Raw genomic sequence first — 22,932 nt, forward strand, 5'->3', positions numbered from 1 at the left:
GGTTCTGGCCCCTGGCTGCTGGGGCCTAGGGTGATACCCTGACTGTGTGTTGGGCAAAGCAAAAGCCAGAGCCCAAGCTCTGAGGTCCTGGGCCTCAGGTTGCCTTTGGGTTCTGCCATATAATTTGTAACAACCATGGGAGCCCCCAGTTTCCAGTGTTTGAGGGGAAGGGCCAGGAGGCCACCCCAGGCCAGGTCTGTCTGTCTCCTAAGGCATGTCCCCTGCCTGACATTGTGGGTGAGTTGCATGCCCTCTTTGAGTACCAACTTCCTTATCTGTAAAGCAGAGATGAAGACAAAAATATCCACAACCTCAGAGTTGTGCAAGAAAGTTTCCAGCAAGTACATGTTCCCTAAACAGCGATCAATGTTGCTACTGCCCACATCACTCCCCCCGGAACCCAGGAGAATGCTCACCCGCCTTCCTCTGCTCCCCTGCAGGTACCTCTCCTTCTGTGTTCCAGTCCCTTGCACTCACTGGCCAGCTCGAGGCATCAGGACACTGGGGCAGGTGCACAAATACTTTAATCATTTCAGAGGCAGGTTTTGAGCTCCCATCAGCTACCATGCCATGGCCAGGCCACTGCCCTGAAGGTGGAGTTGAGAGCTGGGATCAGGGCTGCAGCCCCTGGGCCACAGAGGTTTCCTTGCAGGGGACAGTCCTCCTAGCACCAGTTGCCAGTGACTTCTCCTTGTGTTGAGGAGTCTGAGATGCTTTATACCTTCAAGGGATGTCTGGCCAGGCTGGGCCAGACTGGAGCAGACAGCCCTCCCAGGGAAGGTGCTTGGTTCCCTGATCCAGGGTGGACGGTGGCTTAGGGCCTTCACAAGAGTGGTAGCTGGGGTGATCCAGAGGACACTATCCAAGTGCACATGAGGTAGCAGCAGGGTTGGGTGTGTGCGTGTTACAGTGATGTCTGGAGAGAAGGTGGAAGCCCAGGGAGTGGGCAAGGCTGCTAGGGTGAGTGACTGCAGAGGCTACCAGCTAGCCAGCCTCAGCTCGATGGTTTCTCCATCCCTGGGGGTGTATTCAGCAATACCTGCAGAAACAGGTTGAGCAGGGGTGTTAACAGGGCAGAGAATCCCACCACCCAATCTCTTCTTATGTACAAGCACCCTGAGGCCAGGGTCTATAAGATCCACTCAGGGCTTGGTGGTGGGAAAGTGAGAGTTGTCCAGAGCCGGTCTGGAAACTCTGAAAGCAGCTGTGACCTCAGGGTCCTTAAGGCCCACAGGCTCATTTTAAAGTGAGGGAGCCCCCTACCCTCACCAGGGGGTTATACAGGACAGCATTCTGGATAACCAATATGCCATGAAAGGAACCAGAGACCCCTTGACAACACCTGATGGGCAGGGTCACTGTCTTCATAGTCCCCTGAGGGGCCAATGGGAAGAGAGACTTGCTTAGTGTGGTCTGAAGGAAGAACCAAGACCACGAGTGAAGTCTCCTGGAGCCAGCCTCTGCTCACTAGAGACAAACTAGGCTCCAGCATGGTATCTGGGTTCAAGCCCCAGCTCTGCACTCATCAGCAATAGGACTTTGAACAAATTATTTAACCTCTGTGAGTGCTAGTTTTTGCATTTCTGAAATGAGGACAATAATGGCATCAACAACCAAGTATTCCTTTTTTCCCATGAGAGTAGGCTTCGAGTTGAACTGGAGGGCTGAGGGGTGGGAGATAGAGGACACAATGGCCCACATCTGCCACATGATTGAGTTGCCAAAGGCTACCTTCCCCACACCACCCCCCTCCACCCCCTCGCAATAGAGGTCAGATCTGGGGTCTCCATCTGTCACCTCTTTATTTCTCAATCTTCTCAGAAGCCAGGCAGGGAAAGAGAATGCTTTTTCTTGGGCTCCCCCAGAAAGTCCCACATTCTTAAAAGCACTTAGCTCAATGCCTGGCACATGACAGGTACCCAACAGAAGCTCCAAGTAACAAGAGTAGGGACAGATGACCCTTAAGAGTCTGCCTAGTGACTGGGGGCTGATGCACAAGGACGCTCATGACAGCTTGAAGTATAAGAGTTAAAACTGGAGACACCCTAAATATCTAGCAGGAATCAAGAAGCTGCAGCCTACTCATCTCACTCCATACCCCACCACAGCATCAGTGCCGGGGCAGGCCCTGACTGGCCTCAGCCAGGTGTGTGGCAATCCTTGCTCTCTAGCCAATGGTGAGTGCAGAACCTGAGCCAGCTCCTAGCAACAAGGATGGGTCCAGGAAACGTGCCTGTGTCCCAGTTCCACCTTTGTCTACTAGGGGCAAAGTTCTAAAAGGGAGCAGTTCTGGGAAGACACAGAAAGGGTGAGGAAGCCAACAGACAGTGGAATATGGAGTCACAGGGGAGTAGGGCTGGAGGCCAGGTTACACCAGCCCTGAAGTCCTCATTCCCTCTGGACTCTGGTCACAGGAGCCAGTGGATGTCATACATTGGAAGCTAGTTTGCACTGTGTTTCCTGTTACTTGCAGCCCAAAGCACCCTCGTGAGTGATATATTTTACGTGGCTATTACAAAGGAAGGGGAATATTTACATACAGTAACAGAGTAATATGTCAACAACACATTAAAAATGAAAAAAGGGGGGCCTGAGTGGCTCAGTTGGCTGAGCGTCCAACTTCAGCTCAGGTCATGATCTCACAGACCATGGGTTTGAGCCCCGTGTCAGGATCTGTGCTGGCAGCTCAGAGCCTGAAGCCTGCTTCAGATTCTGTGTCTCCCTCTCTCTCTGTTCCTCCCTTGCTCATGCTCTGTCTCTCAAAAGTAAACATTAAATTTATTTATTTATTTTTTAAAATTTCTGAGAGAGAGAGAGAGACAGTGTGAGCAGGGGAGGGTCAGAGCAAGAGGGAGACACAGAATCTGAAGCAGGCTCCAGGCTCTGAGCTAGCTGTCAGCACAGAGCCCAATGTGGGACTTGAACCCACGAACCGTGAGATCATGACCTGAGCTGAAGTTGGACGCTTAACCGACTGAGCCACACAGGCAGCCCCCCAAAAAAATTTTTTTTAAAAAGAGTGAAAAAAATAAGTTGTAGGGCATCTGACTAGCTCAGTTGGTAGAGCATGTGACTCTTGATCTCAGGGTCATGAGTTTGAGTTCCACACTAGGCACAGAGCTTACTTTAAAATAAATAAATAAAATGTTAAAAAAAGAACATAAATTTAAATTAAAAAAAAATAAGTTGTGAAATGGTATACAGAGCTGTGCCATGCAGTATGCTAGCATTAGCCACATGCAGCTGTAAAGTATTTGAAATCTTAGTACAGAGGAGCCAAAATAACTCAGTTGGGAGAGCATTAGACTGAAATCTTGGTACAGAAAAAACATGCAAAATATGTCATTAATAATTTTACATTGATTATATCTTGGGATGATAATATTTTGGATATATTTGGTTAAATAAGATTCATTATTAATATTAGTGTCAACAACTAGAAAATTTAGAATTACACCTGTGCCTTGAATTTTACTTCTGTTGGACAGCATTGCTACAGAGTATGGCTCCATTTTTAATGAAAAAATTAACTTATATATTTTAAAAATTGGCTGGAAGAAAATACACCAGCAGTTAAAAACAAAAAACAAAGAAAAGAAAATACACCAATAGTAAAAAGAAGTTATTTCCAGGTAGCAAATTATAGGTGATTTTAACTTTCTTCTTGTTTGCCAATCTGATTTCCTAGAGTTGCCACAATAACCTACATAAAAATTCTTCAGTGTTCAGTTACATAACTTACAAGTGACCTTGAGCATGATTATCTGAGGCGGAGGCCCAGAAAGGTTCAGGAGAAAGCTGAGGTAAGCTGGCCTCACTGCAACAAGGCTGGCTGGGGGGAGATGTCCAGAGGTGGCTGGCCACCAGGCCTACCTTGTAGCAGTGGGGTGTCAGGGGCTCGGAGGAGCTGCCAGAACTCACGTTCTCCAGCTTCTTTTCCCATCACAGAGGTCAGGAAGGGGCCTGACAAGGTGTTCTGTGTTCCATACCTACCAAAGAGACAGAAAGAGGGAGAAGAATGACTTTTGCTTCCACTGACCCCAATGGCAGGAGCAGAACTGCCCCCACCAGGAAAGTCCTGGCCTCTCCCTCAGGGCCAGAGTCCTTTCCAGGCCACGGGCCTCACGTCCACACCTCCTCTGCAGCTCCCTGACACTGCCCACCCAGGGGACTTCACTCCCTCTGCATCGACCAGGGCCATGGTCTACAAGAAGGGACACTTATTACATTATCAACTCAGCAGCTGTCCCCTCTCTGGGAAGCTAATGTTGCAGGGGTAAGAATCAGAAGCTGCCAGCACCACATTTAAGATGCCAATGCCCAATGAGAGAGGGTGTAGCCAGCATGCAAACAGAAGCAGGGACATGCGAGACGGAGACACCTGATGGTGGCACTGGGTCTCTGGTTCTGGAAGTTTCTATGGCTCAGTGGCACTCCCCTCTTCTTGTGGCTGGACTGCTCAGTCTTCACTATGATTCTACACACCCCATGCTCTCCATTACCAGAGAGGGTTGGTGTTAGGTTTATGGCCTCTGCAACAAAGAGACTCCTTATTCATATGCCACCCCCACCCTGAGCTCCTTGTCTCCAACTTTGCGTTTCTTCAAACCATGTGGATGCTGCTGCCAAAGGGATCCTCTTAAACCCATGGGTCATGTTCTTCCTCTCCCCAGAGGCTTATAATGTTTCTGTCTTAGAGAGGGAGGGTTTGTATAGTTTTAAAAAACAGAAAACCACCCAAGGTGACTTAGTCAAAGGGAAAGTGTTATTTGAGGGGGTGTCATGGAGCAGTCCCCATTGTCTTGTCACCCCCTAACTCTATGGGTCCGTGTGGCTTCTTGGAGCACATCTCTCTGTTTTTTTCTCTCTCTCCTCTCTTTCTCTCGGGATCTCTCTTTCTGTAGGCCAGCCATGGCCTTGCTGCCTGGCCTCTGCACGCAGTTCAGACACCTACTTCCACTAACAGAATTGCTTCTTTGATTAGTATCCCTGATGTCTTCTCAGAGGCTTTGGAATTCTTAACTAAAACGTTAAGGTCTATTTTTTTGTTTTGTTTTGTTTTGTTTTGTTTTGATGACATTATACAGATTGGAATGCCAGCAGGTTCTGGGTAATCTCAATGCCTTCTAGACCACAGCTGCCAGGGTGCTCAGCGTGTGTGGCCATCTGGGACTGTGTTGGCTCCCAGCAGTACTGCTGTATGGGTTGCAGGCTACCGGGAAGAGAACTGAGGTGGGCTTAGTAGGTAATTCATCACAGGGAGCAGATCAAGACCATCTGATAATAAAAACTCTTAAAGAAAGCTAAGCTGTATTGAGCTTACTGAGTGCGGGACCCTGCATATACAATAAGCATGTTCCATGTCTTCTTTGTGTACTAATTCCTGGACTCCTTGCATTGGCCCTGTGAGGAGGACACAGCTAGTTCCTCGCTGGCTTGTTGGAAAGAACTAGTTCTGCGCCCCTAGCTGGAGAGTGGTGGAGCTGGGATTCCAATGTGGGTACTCTGCCTCCAGAGAATGTTCTCGTAGCTATGGAACACTGCTGGCCCACACTGTCTGTTTCCACTGCAGAGTGGGCTCTCAGGAGTGGAGAAGGTGGGCCAGCACCTCTCCTGAAGGAACCTTCTCTTCCAACCTTGTCCCATCAAAGTTCTGTTTCAGGGATGTGGGGTCAGGTGGGGGTGAGGGCTGGGAGGTAGGGGTCTCACGTGAATCCTCTGAACTTCTGGGCCTTCTTAAGGACATCTTCCAAGGAGGACCCAGCAGGGACAGAGATGGAGTTTATGTATTGTGGCGAGACACTGGGGACCTTCAGCACGACACTGATGACCTCTTGGGTCTGTGAAGTGGTCTCCACAACTGGTTCCAACATGACTATGTCAGGGAGAGAGGAAGGGGCAGCTGGTGTGAGGGCAAGGAGCCACGTGTTGGTCTTCCTTTCTTCCCTTGAAGACACTTCGCCCATCAGAACCTCTTCCTGTCCCATGGTCCTATCTCAGCCATTACCACCAGCTGCCACCCCAGTCTGCCCTGTCCTTTAGCCCCCAAATCCCCCAACGGCCCAAAGTTGGGCCCCTCACTGGTTTTTCTCCCTCCAGTATCCCCCTTCCCACATAGCACCCCACACAGCATCCCAGAGGGCTCTTTCTAGAAGGTACATTTGTTCATATAACTCCCCTGTTACCTCCAAGGGTCTCCCTTCTTCATTCTCCTGCCTGCAAACCCAGCTGATTTTACCAAACCCCACTCTTGTAAGACCTTTCCCCCAAATTTCAGTTTTTTCCACCTCAGTGGCTTTGTTCTTGCTGCCTCCTCTCTGCTCTGCCCTTGCTACCTTCTTCCTCCCCTGGCAGAGCCCACTGTCCAACTCAAGTCCTTCTCCCAGATGAAGCCTGATTCAAGCTGCTCATTGGAACTCATTATGATGTATCAGAGCTACCCAAAACTTGTCTCTCCCCATTCATCCATTCAAACATTTTTGTGCTGGGCATCACAGAAAAGGCTGCAGGTTCATGGCCCACCTAGAGCTGTTTGGTATCTCTTTCCTCACACTGTGGCTTTCTAGATGCTGTGACTGCATCTTAGCTGCCAGTGTGTCCCCCATGCACCCAAGAACCCCTGTTGACTCAGCAATCAGGACTAAGCAACCTCTCTTCCCTGGGACATGCAGAGTTCAGGGAGCGCTCTGCAGACTGAAAAGAACAGAGCTTCTGTGAAAGGCCCAGCTACCTCTTGGTGCCTTGCAGTCTGGGGAGATGAGATCTACATAGCTCTTGCCATTCAGGACAGGCAGCAGCTGGGAAATCATGAGAGCATTCTGGAAGGCCCCATCTTGCAGACTGGCCAACAGAGCCGCCCTTGCTTTGAGGCATGCTCTGCCCAGCTCCACCCCAGGCATGGAGGACTTCATGAGTAACTGGTGACAGAATGGGGAAGAGAAGGAGGAGGTAGGTCAGCTGGCATGGAGGAGCCAGGTCTTTCAGCCCCTGACCAGGCCCCCTCCCACCAAAACCAGGGTGGTTTATAGCCCCAAGCTTTCTTTCCTACCTGTAGAGCCAGAGGGGTGCTGTAGACATTCCCAAAGTGGCCCTCAGGGGTCTGGGCCTTCAGGATCTTCTCTCGTACTTTCCTGATGGCCAGGGTGATCCGGTGTTTCCAATTGGGGTTGAAGTTGGAGTGTTCTAGACAGGTGAAGGCCAAGCCTGCCATGGCCAGTGTGTCTGCAGGGGACACAGCCAATTAGGCTCAGACCAGGCAGAGCCCTGGGGCAATGGGTCACCATCAGAGGCCTTGAAGAAGGGCCATAGTCAGATCAGCAGTTTAGAAAATTTTCACCATCTAGGGGGACCAACTCAGCCTAATTTGCCCAGAACTTGCCCAGTTTGGCCTCTGCAAGTCCAGTGTCCTGGAAGCCCCTTAGTTCCAGGCAAATGGGGACAATCGGTCACCCTACTCCAGTCTACTGTTTAAGGGTCAGAGAGGTTAGGGAGAGAGCCTGGAGGAGAGAGATTCAAGAGACCTTTATCTTACACCACTCATTCCCAAACCTGCCTGCACTTTGAAATCATCAGGGAAGTCTGGAATACACCCGATGGTTGGGTCCACCTCCAGGTGGATTTAATAGGTCCCGGGAGCTGCCTGGGCCCCAAGGTGATTACTGTGTCCACAGTGGTTTTTCTACAAGCCTCAGGCAGAGCAAGCTCCCTGCTGCCTTCTCTCTGGGGGTACCTCCTTGCCTTCCCAACTTACTCCATCCTACCCCCACCTTATGTGAGGCACACTCACTCATTCACAGAATGCCAGAACTAGAAGAGACCTTGAATCACGGTGACAAGAAAGGGCACTGGAGGCCCAAGGTCACATAGTGAGGTAGCAGTTCCAGAATCCAGGTCTCAGGCTTCCCAATTCATATAATGACAAGATCATAACTATGTATCCAGAAGTTTCACTGTGTCGGGGCACCTGGGTGGCTTAGTCGGTTAAGCGTCTGACTTTCGCTTAGGTCATGATCTCGCGGTTCGTGGGTTCGAGCCCCGCATCGGGCTCTGTGCTGACTGCCAGCTCAGAGCCTGAAGCCTGTTTCAGAGTCTGTGACTCCCTCTCTCTCTGACCCTCCCCTGCTCACACTGTCTCTCTCTCTCTCCTAGAAATAAATAAAACATTAAAAAATTTAAAAAAAAAAAAAAAAAGAAGTTTCTCTGTGCCAAGCACCAATATAGGCCCTTTATTTATAAAGCATCTTCTATCAAGATACTGCCGGGAGGTTGTTTTATAGAAGAAGCTGAACCAGAAAGACCCGCTGACTTGCCCAGGGTGTCCTACAGTAAGGGTGTGACAGAGCTGGGGTCACGATCCCAGTTCAGCTCCACCACTGGCTCACAAGCAGAGCCCTCATCATTTTTCTCCTAGGGGACTCATGAGGAGGGGCCCCAAGGAAAGGTGAGCTTGGGGCCAGTGGGTGGAGGCCTTCAGTTGGGCTGGGGGCTGGAGGAGTGCCAGCCTGGCTTTAGCAGGGTCTACCCCACTCACCCACAGAGAGGTGACCCTGGTAGAGATGCTGTTCATGTTCCACAGCATACAGGAGCTTTCCCACCACACTGTCATGGAGCCGCTTCTTGTGAACACACAGGGCCAGGATACCCAGGCCATACTGGTAGTAGCTGGTGCGGGGCCGGCCCTTGTTGTTGTGCCCTGGGAAGGAGAAAAACATGGGGGCAGGGGCTTCATGCCAGGCCTGAGGGGTTGCCTCTCTGCCCACCCCCAGCGACTGGCCCAGCCACCACACAGGACCCCCTTGCCTACACTTCCCGACACCCTCCTTTGGGTCTCAGGATCCTTCATTCCTTCAACCCATTCTTGCTGAGGATCCACTACATGTCAGGTGATGGGCTCAGAGTGATGACCAAGCCAGTGGTGCCCAGCCAGGCACAGCACAGCCAGGGTCTCCAACAGTAACACAACCTGCACTCATGACAGCATGATTAGAACTGAAATGTGGACTGAGGTCTCTGGGGCCATAGAGTAGAAGTCTTTGAGCAGCTGAGGAGTCAGACCAGGATTGCCTAAGGCAGTGATGCTGGAGAGGACCGNAGGGGAGGGAAATCTTCTATATAGAAAGAACATATATGAAGACCTTGATCTGCAAGCTGAGAGATCAGTGTGGCCAGAGCCAGAGGGGCAGGTGAGTGGGTGAGCCAGAGAGTGGAAGAGCAGGTCCTGGAGAGGAGAAAAGGGGCAGACAGACTGGGCTTGAGGGGCTGTGGACACAGCAGTGGGCAGCCTGTGCAGGGTTTGAGCAGGACTAACAAGATCAGATTTATATTTAAAATGCTTGCTGTGGTTGTCAGGTGCTGGGTCAAGTCGGGAGGCAAGGCAGTTAGCAGAGAGAGGCTGAGGAGTAAGTAGTACATGAGCCATGCAGTTGTCCAGACGTAGACAGGTCAATTGTGGTGGCTGAGCAGTAGAACTTGCCAACAGAGTATATATGGGGTACAGGAAAGGCTTGATCAAGGATGGCTACTGAAGCAGGCTCAAGCCTCTAGGTGGATAGTGAGACAGGTAGAATGGGGGATAGGAAAGAAGCCTGAGGAGAAAACCCGAAGTTCTGACTTAGATGCTTCCCCACAGAATATGATCTGATGAGCCCCACCCCCACACTTGGCAGACTCCATCCCCCTCACCAATGGCCTTCTTCTCGTCCTCCAGGAACCGTTTCAGCTGTGTGACCAGGCTGTCCCCCTTGCGGCCCTCAACAAGCTCACAGTTTGCTCTGAGAGCTAGCAGGTACAGGGGCAGCTGGCCAATGGAGGGCTTGTCCTGGGAGTCACTGTTGTCATCGCTGAAGGTAAGCCTAGGAAAAAGCCAGTTAACAACACTTCTGTAAGAAATTGCCACCCCGGCAAGCCTGGCTTGGGGCACCCCCCTCAACATCATAAAGTGAAAAAAATTCTAACAATAAGAAACTTTGCTAGAACTGCCAAAAGCAGATGTAATCAGCTGTGCAAGTTCTAAGGTGCATGCCACACATATTTCATAAAGATGAAAAATTAGACTCAAGGACAAACCCTGAGGGCTCTTACATCCAAATGACCTGTGCTTGCCCCATCATTTTGATCATACTTTGCCTACACGGTCTTCCCTTTCTTCCCTCTCCGTGCCCTTTGTCCAATTTTTGAGAAGGAGTCCAAGAAGGACAGGCTTCATGGTGTTCCTGATCCTTCACTTCTCATTCAAACTCCCACAGTGAGCCTTAGAACAGGCCTTCCTTAATGCCCCTAGAAAAGGGAGCACAGAGTTAAATGCTGCTATATGCTGCTTCTGGGCTCAGTATCGAAGAGTACAGTCATGGACTAGTGATGTCTGCCTCAGCATGCGAGGGAAGCACAGACAGATGCTGCTTCTGGGCTCAGTATGGGGGCAGGGACAGAACTGTGGTCATTGATTAGTGATGTCTACCTCCAATCTGGTCAAGCCAACCCCATTCTACAGATGGTGAAAGTGCCAAAGGAGAGAAACTTGCCCCAAATCTCCCAAAAAACTAGTGGCAGCCCAAACCAGAACATAGTTCTCCTGTCTCTTAGGAGCAAGGTATGGGGAAAGGAGAAGAAAGTGAATAGCAATACCCTAGGAGGCTGTGCTGGTAATTGATCTTGAGGATGTACAGATATAAGGTCTCCCTGGCCCCAGCCTGCAGGTTGGAGAGGCGCAGACCCACATAGATACTGGGGTTCAGGTGCTCCAGGGAGAACCAGTCCATCCAGGGCAAGAGGCGCTGGCCCAGCCTCTCCTCCAGCTTGCTATCCACCTGTGGTATTTCTTAGGAAAGAGAACAGGTCAAGTGAGGCTTCAAGGTCAGGCCACTAGCAAGGGATTGCTTTTACCTTACCAGGGCCTTTTCCCGGGAATAAACATCTCTACTCCCTTTCCATCCAGCACACACCCTACTTGTATGGGGAAATATGGCTGTAATAAAAGGCAGTACGTAAACAGGGGAAAACAGGTTTTCCAAAAGAGCAGTTGGAGTGGGCCAGGGAGAGGTGTTGAGCTGAGGGCAGAGGAAGCTGGTACCAGGCAACCTCTCTGCCATCAAGGAGTACTAGAGAGTGGAGGCCAAGCCGCGTGATATGCCCCAGCCACTGTGCCTGACCTCACTTGGTCCTCATGCCAGCCCTGTGGCGTAAGTACTGTCATCACTGCTTTGCACAAAAGAGGAAATAGCCGTTCAAAGTCATGCTGTGTCTTACAGAAGGCTGCACAGCCAAGGATAAACCTGCCTGCAAAACCCTGACTTTGGTGCTCAGCTAAATGTATGTTCTATCCATTTACAAAAATTGCAGCCCACATGCAGAACATGTTACATACCCAATTTTAAAACTGCAGGCTGCCCATGACTAACTGGGGCTGCCTGGTAAGCTTCCTCTGCATAGATCTCAAAATAATACTTTTCCCACCACATCTATTTAGGTGAAGGGAACCTGGGATTTAGGGGTGAATCCTTGGAAAGCCATCATTGTTTACAATCACTTCTCTGTGTGCTTTGGCATTTGCCTGAAACTGTGTAACCAAAATGCTGACATACCCAGGGAAGCCTCAGGGATATGTCTCAGCTCCAGCTGACTGCTGCCTTCCTCCCTTAGGGAAGGAAACTTGAGCTCAGTAGGTGGCCCTGGAGGCACTTTGGACTTTTCCCCACTTACAGAGCCTCCCAGTCACTGTAGGGCTCCAGCTGCTTCCACTGGGCCGCATCCCAGGATGCTGGGCAGGCCGCTGCTCCCAGGGGACTGAGGAAAGGAATTGCCACCCAGAGTTCTTCACCTGCCTCTTAGGCCTTCTGGCACAAGGACAGGGTTCCTCTCATACAGGCCCATCTTTTTTGGTTTGGGTCCCACCAACCTTTTTTTTCTTTTTAAGTAATCTCTACTCTCAGTGTAGGGCTGGAACTCATGACCCTGAGATCAAGAGTCCCATGCTCTACAGACTGAGCCAGGCAGATGCCCCACGGGTCCCACCATCTTATGCCTCCTTTCCCAAAAGTCACAGGTATCTGTTGCTACCTGTGGAGGTGGCAGGGGTAAGGGGTAAGGGTGGCTTTTCTTTCCCTTTCTCATTCTCCATGCCTTTCCGTGTCTGCCTCCATTTCTGTGGGTATTTCCCCCACTCTCTCTGGATCTTAGTCTCTACCTCTTTCAGCCTATCGCTCTGGTCATCTCTCTCTCTGTACCTCTCTTTCCCTCTCCCTTTTCTTCAAACTGGTAGGGGAGCCTCGCCCCCACTAAAGGCTTTGACTTCCAGCAGGTGAGTCATCCCTGGGGTTATAACTGATAAAATGAGGAGCCAGAGCTATAAAGAGAAGTTGATAACCACAATTCAGCCTCCTTAAAAGGAAGGAGCCAGGCAGATTCACCTCAGTAATAAAAGTGGCCCTGGGCAAGCTCCCTCCTACTATGGTACCTCCTGCTTACAAGGCCACCCAGCTCTGCCAGTTGACTGGCTTTGACATTCAGAAGCACAGGATTCACCTCAGTAATAAAAGTGGCCCTGGGCACTTGTGCAGCATCCTTGTCAATTTCACAACTGCACAGAGCTTTAAGCTGGTAAAGCCGGTATTGTGGGATCCTTCACACCACACCAAGGAGGAAGGCCAGGAAGCATTCTTAGCCCATTTTGCAGGTGAAGGAATGAGAGTTGGGCAGGTAAGTGGCTCAGCAGTAGTGGGCTTCACCCCCAATCCCCATCCAGGACTTCTGTTGAGAGACTATGGGTCAACTATTGAATGGTCCAGGCCCAGTGAGGATGAGGACTGGGTCTCAGGTCTCCCCTGGGGACCATTTGGACAGAAACTAAGATCCAAGGGTGAGGGATCTGGTTGCACTTATGGAACACCTGTTGTAGGCTCCTGGTGCCCAGGAAAGACCCTGGCCTGGCATTCTGAGGACTGAACCCAGCAAAGCCCCAACAGGTCACCCGGCTCCTCCAATCCCCGACTGATTCATCTGTAACCTGAACCCGCCTCTCGATTTCTCCAAAGATCATAAGAGATCTTGGGAGTGAAAGCATATTGCACAGTGGGCAATACGGGCAGAATACAAAGAGGGAGGAGAGACAGGTAGCCCCAGAACACAGAGCTTTCCTTGCCTGACTTCTGCTTTCTGCCCATTGCCAGTGCACAAATAGCCCGAGGCTTGTGTGCCCAACTCCCAAGGGGTCCCAAGAGGCTCCTGGGGACACTGGCACACAGAGCTGAAACAGCCAGGCTCCTGCTTGTGCAATAGAATGCAAATGCTTTGCCGTGACCTGCAACCTGTGCCTCTCTCGGACTTGTCTCCTGTAAGGGTGCCCGCATACTAGCTTCCCTCTGCCTGGGATGCCTGCTCCACCCTTCCCCCCTCCCCTCCCAACACACTCCTTTTCTTGCCAGCTCCTTTTCCTCCTCTGGGTCTCATTTGCCCTGTCACCCCTGCTCCTTGGAAATCCTTCCCTGAACGTTCTCCCTGACTCAGTGGCCCCCAGCTCTCCACCTCCATGTCCAGTTTGCTGTCTTTGGTGCTCACCACGACCCCCAAACACAGCATCAATTTGTCTCTTGACTTCTTTTGTCTGTCCCCTTTACTAGAACAGATGCACTAGGAAGACAAGGATGGAACCTGTCTCTCTTTGTTCTTTCCCCAAAGCCTAACACTGAACTAAAAGTGTGCTGAATGAGTAAATAAACAAATGAGTGAATAAAGAGAAGGATTTTTGTACGGTGGGCTATCAGATAGTTGACCCTTAAACAATATGCATTTGAACCACATGTGTCCACTTACATGTGAATTTTTCTTAATACAGTACAGTACTTTAAATGTATTTTCTGGGTGCCTGGGTGGCTCAGTCAGTTAAGTGCCTGACCCTTGGTTTTAGTTCAAGTCATGACATCATGGTTTGTGAGTTTGAGCCCCACATCTGGCTCTGTGCTGACAGTGCAGAGCCTTCTTGGGATTCTCTCTCATTCCCTCTCTCTGCCCATCCCCTGTTCACACTCTTTCTCTGTCTCAAAATACATAAATAAACTTAAAAAAATAAATGTATTTTCTTTTCCTTGTGATTTTCTTTTTTTTTTAACGTTTATTTATTTTTGAGAAAGAGACAGAGCATGAGCAGGGGAGGGGCAGAGAGAGAAGGAGACAGAATTAGAAGCAGGCTCCCAGCTCTGAGGTGTCAACACAGAGCCTGATGCAGGGCTTGAACTCGGGAATGATGAGATCATGAGCTAGGCCGAAGTCGAACGGCTTAACCGACTGAACCACCCAGGCACCCCTCCTTGTGATTTTCTTAATAACATTTTCTTTTTTCTAACTTACCTTATCATAAGAATACAGTATATAATACATATAACGTACAAAATATGTGTTAATTGACTATCTTATTGGTAAGGTTTCCTTCCAGTCAACAGTAGGCTATCAGTAGTTAAGTTTTAGGAGAGTCAAAAGTTATAATATGGATTTTTGGCTGCATGGAAGGTTGGCAGCCCTAATCCACATTTTTCAAGGGTCAACTGTAATCTCAATATAGTATGTCAAACACTGAGGTCCAGCTAAGTTCCAACTGCTGTGGAAGCCCAAAGGGGCTGATAAATCACACTCTCCCACACACCCAAGCCTGTTTCCCCAGCTATTATATAAATGAGGGGCTCAGACGAAACAGTCCTCCCTCCTAAGGACCCTGGAGGAAAGAGGCACAGGGTAGATCTGGTTACTTACCACAGATATCAGCGAGAGCCCCCAGGCCCCCCAGCAGGAAGAGGAGGGCCCCAAGGTGCCCCATGGCAGGAGCAGGTGGATGGGCAGCAGGCGGGAAGCTGGACAGACTCCTAGGGCTGGTCTTGTAGAGGCTTTCCTAACCACAGCTGATCACGGCTCTAGAAGAGGCAGCTTCCTGTCACTGATTAATCCCTCCACACCAGGCAGTAAGCTGCTAAGTCAGCAGAGAGAAAGAGGACAATATCTGTAGCTAAGGGAAAAGGAAGGCCAAAGAACAGAGGAAGGAAGGGCAGAGCAGCCTCCTAGAGGTAGGGAGCCTGGGGAGGGGGAGGGCAAGTAGGAATGGTGTGAGACATCTTGAGGCCAGTTACATTCTGTCCTGCTGCCTAAAGAGCCCTGGGCAAGCACAGAAGCCCTGACATCTGAGCTGCCCAAGTCTGTCCAACTGCGCCTGTGTGGTATCCCTCTCACTGTTCCAGCGGTGGACAAGAAGGCATAGGGTGCCTACCTGGTGCCCTCCCAACAGAAGGAGACCTGGAAGTGCCCACCCAGTTCTGGGACAGGGAGCAAACAGAAAGCTATAGTGGTCACATGAGCGACTGCTGGCGTCAGCTGTCCTCTGCCGGCCCGCCCAGAGTTGAGGGTGGGAGGGGCTAGACTTGGGCCAGTTTTCTCAACCAACCAGAAAGCTGGAGGCCTCCTGAAGACAAAATGAAATAAGGAACAGGATTTAATCGCTTGAGACACAAAGCTCTGAGTAGCAGGCTACTTGTTAGGTCTAGGGAAGTAACCTTTAAAAAAAAAGTCTGTAAGTAGAAGAGAGTAGAAGAGAGAACAAAGGATTCCTCATCTGCCTAACCTCACAGGAGATTCACTGTCCAAGAGTTAACCCTGGCGGTGTTGTGTGGCCTTGGCCAGGTCACTTAACCTCTCTGAGTTTGAAATAGTTTCTTCTGTGTGAGATGAGAGGGTTGGACAAGATCATTCTAACTAAGCTCCCTTCCAGCTCAATTTGTGAAAATGTTAAGATTTTAAAACACCTATAATCATTTCCTCTAATGAGATTTCTGTGTAGTCATATTATGGCTAATTGCCAGGGTTTATCTTTTCAAGATAATCTAGCTTTGTGCCTGACTTATCACAATTCAAGCCCTTGACATTGATAAATACAGGTATATGTATCTGTTTACAGAATCACTTCACAAATTAAAATTAGATTGTCTGCTGTAAGATGGCTGGGTATGGCCCATCGGAGTGAGGTTCTGGGGAAGGAGCGAGGCCAGCTAGAGGCCCAACTTCTGCAGATTCTCAGGTTCAGACCTCCAGGGGACCCTCAGCAATTTGTGTGCAAGGGAGCTGCCTTGATCTGGGACAGGACTGCCCTGGCCCCCCAACCCTCTGCCTGTGGTGGGTGGTGGTGATTCTGATTCCTGCCACTTCCAGGAGGGCAGCCTGGAGGAGGTGACCATGATGGAGGGGCGCCCCCACTGCCCAGCCTCTGGTGAGAAACTGCTTCCTTTAGGAGGGTCAACTCTGATTCCCACAGACTCAAAAGTACTGTGGTGACCAATAAGGAAGGAGGCACATTTACCATAGCTATCAGAAACAGAATGACTGGGGGAAAAGCTGGGGAGTTTTAGGTAATACCATTAGGAAAAGTAAAAAAGAAAGATAACTAAAGTGCTTGGTTCAGGATTTCTGTTTACAGGTCTACACCGAGAAAATAAAAGTTGGCTTGGAATGAACAAGTGAAAGTCTGTCCTGTCCATGCACCAGGATAGGTACTGATAAAGTCAGCTGCAACATTAACAGGAAACATTACAAGGTCATGTTACAGCTGTAAAGTGTCCCAATAATCATGTTCTTTGAGTGACTATTACTTGTTCACTCAGGTTTCTTTGTTTTCCCCCTAAAATCATAAATTTGCTGTTTGAAATCATAATTGTAAAAAAGAAACATGCCTGGAGGAGCTAAGTCAGTTTGACACAGCAGGTCAGGACTTTCTGGATGAAACATTACATACCTATCTTTGTCATTTCCAAGGAAACAGGACTCTGGGTCCACGTTGCTGTCCAGGGGTGAAGTTGACCCTTCTCACGCAGCCCCACAGTGCATTGAGTCTATCGAAATACTGCTTGGGTTACATTTCGCTTAACCTCAACCTTTTGCCAAATATTTCGATAACCTCTCCGTTTGTGTGGTCAGACTCCCACAGTTGCTCTGCTCCATAGAGGAGCCTACAGATTCAAAACAGTCCCAAGGATCTGTCTAAGAAGTTTTCTTGGGACCTGCCCGCAGGGATCCTGTGTGTTCCCTCCAGGGGTCCTGGTCAGTACATCCAGTCTTTGAGGATACAGGGGGGTTTAGGAGAAAAGAAGGAAAGGCTATTAGACAGGATTACTCAGATTGTCTGATGTTGCCCAGCATTGCATGGGTTAAGATAGTCTAACAGTCTTGTGTCATGTGCAAGACTGTTTTCTCTTAAAAAGCTGAAATCCAGACCTTTGGAGACAGGAAACTTGCTAAACTGGACATTTAACTCTTCCCTGTAGCACTCTTTCCTGGATTTTGATAGTTAGCCATTAAAAAACACTAAAATGGAATAAGCTCAAATCATATGCCTACCACTGTGCTAAGCAGTTCACAAACATTCTCTTTTGGCCCTGATGAGAAACTTAGAAGTACAGTATTACACTCCCATTTTACAAGAAATGGGCTTGGAAAAAAAATTTTTTTTAATTAAAAAAAAAGGGGGGGTTCCTGGGTGGCTCAGTCAGTTAAGCGTTCGACTTAGGCTCGGTTCCTGGGTTTGAGCCCCGCATCAGGCTCTGTGCTGACAGCTAGCTCAGAGCTTGGAGCCTGCTTCAGATTCTGTGTCTCCCTCTCTCTCTGACCCTCCCCTGCTCACGTTCTCTCTCTCTCTCTCTCTCTCTCTCTCACACAAATAAATAAAATAAAATAATTTTTTAAAAAAAGAAATGGGCTTGGAAAACCGTCTCAGCACGTGGCAGAAGGAAATGGTAGCTCTTTAAGAATGTACTTCAGGGGTGCCTGGGTGACTCAGTGGATTGAACATCCAACTTCAGCTCAGGTCATGATCTCGTGGGTTTCAGTCCTAGGTCAGGTTCTGTGCTGACAGCTCAAAGTCTGGAACCTGTTTCAGATTCTCTGCCTCCCTCTCTCTCTGCTCCTCCCCAACTCACTTTCTCTCTCAAAAAAAAAAAAAACAACTTTAAAAAAGGCTTCAAAGAATTCCAAAAGTCTGAGAGATAAAACAATGTGAACAGTAAACTAAACAAAATATGTATGGAATTGGAGCTCCTGGCTGGCTCAGTTGGTGGAGCATGCAACTCATGATCTCAGGATCATGAGTTCAAGCCCCACATTGGGTGTGGAGCCTACTTTAAAAAAAAAAAAGTATAGGATCTATATGTAGAAAACTCTAAAATTCTGATAAAAGAAATCAAGGAAGATCTAAATAAATGGAGAAATATTCTCTATCCATGGACTGGAAGGTTCAATATTGTTAAGATGTCATGGTGACACTGATATCAATGTGATCTAGAGATTCAAATGACCCCATTCAAAAGCCCAGGAAGTTATTTTGTGGATGTTGATAAACTGATTCTAAAGCTTGTATGGAGAGACAAAAGACCGAGAATAAGCAACAAACTACTGTAAAAGAACAAAGTTAGAAGACTGACACTACCTAATTTCAAGATTCACTATAAAGCTACAGTAATCAAAATGGTGTTGGGGCACCTGGGTGGCTCAGTTGCTTAAGCGTCTGCCTTTGGCTTAGGTCATGATCTCGTGATTCATGGGTTCAAGCCCTGCATCAGGCTCTGTGCTGATGCTGACAGCATGCTTTGGATTCTGTATCTTCCTCTCTCTCTCCGCCCCTCCCTCCCCTGCACCCACTGTCTCTTTCAAAAATAAACACCAAAAAAATAAAAAGATGGTGTAGAACTGGTGAAGAATCAATGGATTGACCAATGGAACAGAATATAGACCCCCGAAATAGACGCACACAAAAACTGTACACTAATATCTTGACAAAGAAGCAAAGGAAATTGACAATGGAAAAAGGACACTAATTTTGTGTTCTAGCACAACAAATGTGCTAGAACAAATTGGGTGTCCATATGCAAAAAAAAAAAAGTCTATTTAGACGTATGTCTCATGAAAAGATGAGAACTAAATGTAAGATACAAAGCTATAAAGCTTCTAGAAGAGGTGATGACTTATTTTTTAAGATTTTTAAAATTTTTAAAAGTAATCTCTACCTCCGACATGAGGTTCAAACCTATAATCCAAAGATCAAGAGTCACAAGCTCTACTGACGGAGACATCCAGGCACCCTGAGGTGATGACTTTTTAGGTACAACATCAAGGTCATGATCTGTGAAAGAATTACCTGATAAGTTGAGCTTCATTAAAATTAAAAGCTTCTGCTCTGCTGAGGACACAGTCAAGAGAATGAGAAGACAAGCATAGACTGAGAGAAAATACTTGCAAAAGACATTTATGGTAAAAGACTGTTATCCCAAAATATACAAAGAACTTTTAAAACAAGCAATCCAATTTAGAAATGGGCAAAAGACCAAAAGACACTTCATCAAAGATGACATAGAAATGGCAAATAAGCATATGAAAAGATGTTCCACATCATATATCATTAGGAAATTGCAAATTCAAACAACAATGATACCACTACATACTCCAGAACACTGACAACACCAAATGCTGGTGAGTATGCAGATCAACAGGAACTTCCACTCATTATTACTGGGAATGCAAAACGGAACAGCCACTTTGGAAAACAGTTTGGCAGTTTCTTAAAAGCAAAACATAGTCTTACTATCAGATCCTGCAGTTATATTCCTAGCTATTTACCCAAATGAAGGTCCACACAAAAATCTGCATGTGTAAATTTACAACTTTACTCATAATTAACAAAACCTGGAAGCAACCAAGATATTCTTTAATGGGTGAATGAATAAACAAATTCTGACACACATATATAATGAAATACATTATAAATTTAAATAGCAATCAAATGGGAAATCAAGCCATAAAGACACAGGAATAAAACTTAAAGAATAATGTAATAATGTAACATTCTTGAAAAGGCAAAACTATAGAGACAGTAAGATCAGGAGTTCCCAGAGGTTGGGGGGAAGAAGTTAGGGTTGGGGGGTTGAATAGGTAAAGCAAGAACAGGGGATTTTTTTTTAGTATGATAAAACTATTCTGTGTGATAGAAATATGGTGGATACATGATACTATGTATTCATCAAGTCCTATAGTAACTTTACAACACATAGAGTGAATTTAATACATCCAATTTTAAAAAAATCACTGAGGATATCAGGGGATCCGATAGAATGCAAATGTGACAAGCAATCTAGTCTGTATTACCAAGATATAAAACAACCTCACTGAAGGGGTGGAGGAAAGGATGCTGACCTAAGGAACTTTGAAAATGAGTGGGATCTGTAAGAATAATGGCAAAAGGACCTGCACATAATCACTGTACTCTTAAGTTGGATATCATGAAGGTATGAGTTAATTCTGATACTATTAGACATATGTACTGGAATTGAACAATTAACTAAATGGATGGCAGATTATGGAAGGTGGGTTTCTCACAGCTGGAGTGAGAATTTACAGATAAGCAAAGGGAGGCTAGAATAATCCATATGACAATAGATTAGTGCTGAAGACATCACTATGAACTCATGTTTAGCTTAATGTAGACAAAGATGGTTATATATAGAACATGTATAGATATGTGTGTATAGAATAGAACAGTATTGTGAAAATTAATAAAAGGAACTCTTGTTTACAGTGGCATTGGGAGGCTAGTAGGGAGAGCTCTCATGCCCTACCATTTCTACTCAGTTGCAGACCCCATAAGAGCCTTTGCAGGTGGATACCATAGGTCCTAGATGGAGGAAGAAAGATTTCCTTCTTCCCTGGCAACCACACAGCCAATGACCATCATAGTTCAGCCAATAAAAAGCCACTATACTTAGAACTCCCAGTCTACTCCAATGGACTATTCCCCCTTTTCTCTATAAAAAAGTATTGTTCTCCTGACTCACTTATGGTTTTGCTGTAGCTTGCCTGCCCTGGATTGCAATTCTCAGCTATTCCCAAATAAACCCATCTTTTGCTGGTACAATAGTTGGCACTTTTACTTCTAAGGTTAGCACTGTACATACACATATTTTTTGCTGTCAGCTGGGAAGGCTTAGAAAGAAAGACACCACAGTAGCAATAAGATTACTTAGTGCCCAGATTTTGGTTTATAATACTATTCTCCAATAAGAGGGACAAGGCCTCCCTGGAGAACTGGCTGATTCTAGGACTGGGGCAAGAAATATACAAGATGAGCCTGGAACATCTTATAGTGCCAGAAAGTAAAGAAGTGTGCATATGTGAGCTCGCATACACACACACACACACACACACACACACACACACACACACAGAGGCATGTATGCACACTGATGACTGATGGAGTATGCCATCAGGAATATAGAAATCAATGAAAAGAACCCCCTAATAGCCAAAGCTGGAACAATTTGAGCAACAAAATAAAGAAGTATTAGAATATAACCCCCAAAACAACAATATCATTGTCATTAATATCATTAATAAGTGATTGAATGAGTAAATAAATGGTTCCATAGGCTGAAAGTTTATGTCTCTCCAAATTCATATATTGAAACTTAATCCAGTCTCCACCTAATGTGATGGTATTTGGAGGTGGTGCCTTTGAGAGGTGATTAGGAGCTCTCATAAATAGGATTAGTGCCCGTATTAAAAAGACCCCAGGGAGCTCCCTTACTCCTTCAGCCATGTGAGAATGTAGTAAAAATACAACTGTCTACAAACCAGAAAGCAGGTCCTCCCCAGATACCAAATCTGCTGGCATCTTGATTATGGACTTTCTAGCCTCCAGAATTGTGAGAAATAAATTTCGATTGTTTATAAGCCACCTAGTCTATAGTATTTTGTTATAGCAGCCTGAACAGACTAAGACAAATGGATGAGACAAATATCGTATGCAGAAGAATCCCAAATAATGTGTGTAGATACTCTGCCCTCTTGGGGGTAGGGAGCATAACTCCCCACTTCCCCAAGTATGGGCTGTGCATAGTGACTTCCTTCTGAAGAGTACAGTATGGAAAGGAGGTGGGAGGAAGAGCAACTTTACAGTTGAGCAACTTTACAGAATGAGGAATATCAGTGAATCTCAAGCTAGATAAATAAAAATAAATCCTAAAGATATATCATAACAAAACTAAAAATTCAAAGATAAAGAGAATATCCTAAAAGAAGCTAGAAAAAGACACATTTTCTACAAAGAAACAATAATTCTACCAACAGATAGAACCTTCTCAATAGTAACAATAGTAGCCAAAACACATTAGATTAATATCTTCATTATGCAGAGAGAATATACTAGCCAGAATGGTTAGTATACCGTTGGAATGGTATACTAGCCAGGATGGTTAGTATACCGTTGGAATGGTATACTAGCCAGGATGGTTAGTATACCGTTGGAATGGTATTCTGTACCATTGGCTGGAATTCTATACCCAGTGGATCTATCATTCAGAACAAAATTGGGTAAAACGAAGACATTTTAAGACAACCAAAAATCAAGAGTTTACCTGAAACAGGGGCGCCTGGGTGGCTTAGTCGGTTAAGCGTCCGACTTTCGCTTAGGTCATGATCTCGCGGTTTGTGGGTTCAAGCCCCGCGTCGGGCTCTGTGCTGACTGCCAGCTCAGAGCCTGGAGCCTGTTTCAGTCTGTGACTCCCTCTCTCTGACCCTCCCCTGCTCACGCTGTCTCTCTCTCTCTCTCCTTAGAAATAAATAAAACATTTAAAAAAATTAAAAAAAAAAAGTTTACCTGAAACAGAACTTCACTAACATACCTCTAGAAGAAGGAAAATGATTATAGAAGGAAAGTCTACGATGTAAGAAAGAATGAGAACAAAGAAAATGTCAAGCTTGAGGACAAATGTAAACAGATACTGACTATGTAAAACAATGCCAATAATGCCTAGTATACAGGGTGTAAAATCAAGATAAAAATAAAGTACAACTGAGGCACCTGGGTGGCTCAGTCAGTTAAGCGTCTGACTTAGGTGGCTCAGGTCATGATCTCACGGTTTG

General features: G+C 47.0%; 1 protein-coding gene across 4 annotated transcripts; it reads right to left on the reverse strand.

Annotated features, from left to right (window-relative positions):
- Positions 1-506: 506 nt before the first annotated feature.
- TCN2 (transcobalamin 2) lies at positions 507-15,346 on the reverse strand. Of its 4 annotated transcripts, none has more exons than XM_077761597.1 (10): positions 15,248-15,346; positions 14,740-14,897; positions 10,624-10,816; positions 9,682-9,851; positions 8,531-8,692; positions 7,049-7,221; positions 6,731-6,917; positions 5,710-5,875; positions 3,874-3,989; positions 507-1,039 (listed from the first exon to the last, which is right to left on the reverse strand). In XM_077761597.1, the coding sequence occupies exons 2-10, from the start codon at positions 14,801-14,803 to the stop codon at positions 978-980; spliced, it is 1,293 nt and encodes a 430-aa protein (XP_077617723.1). In that variant the 5' UTR covers positions 14,804-14,897; positions 15,248-15,346; the 3' UTR covers positions 507-977. The 4 variants fall into 4 exon arrangements, with proteins under 4 accessions (XP_077617723.1, XP_077617722.1, XP_077617721.1 ...); XM_077761596.1 differs by having other exon boundaries at positions 14,740-14,950; positions 15,248-15,341; XM_077761595.1 differs by having other exon boundaries at positions 14,740-14,953; positions 15,248-15,324.
- Between the last annotated feature and the right edge of the window lie 7,586 nt (positions 15,347-22,932).

The sequence above is a fragment of the Crocuta crocuta genome, unplaced genomic scaffold (genome assembly GCF_008692635.1).
Source record: "Crocuta crocuta isolate KB4526 unplaced genomic scaffold, BGI_CrCroc_1.0 scaffold348, whole genome shotgun sequence".
NCBI lineage: Eukaryota > Metazoa > Chordata > Mammalia > Carnivora > Hyaenidae > Crocuta > Crocuta crocuta.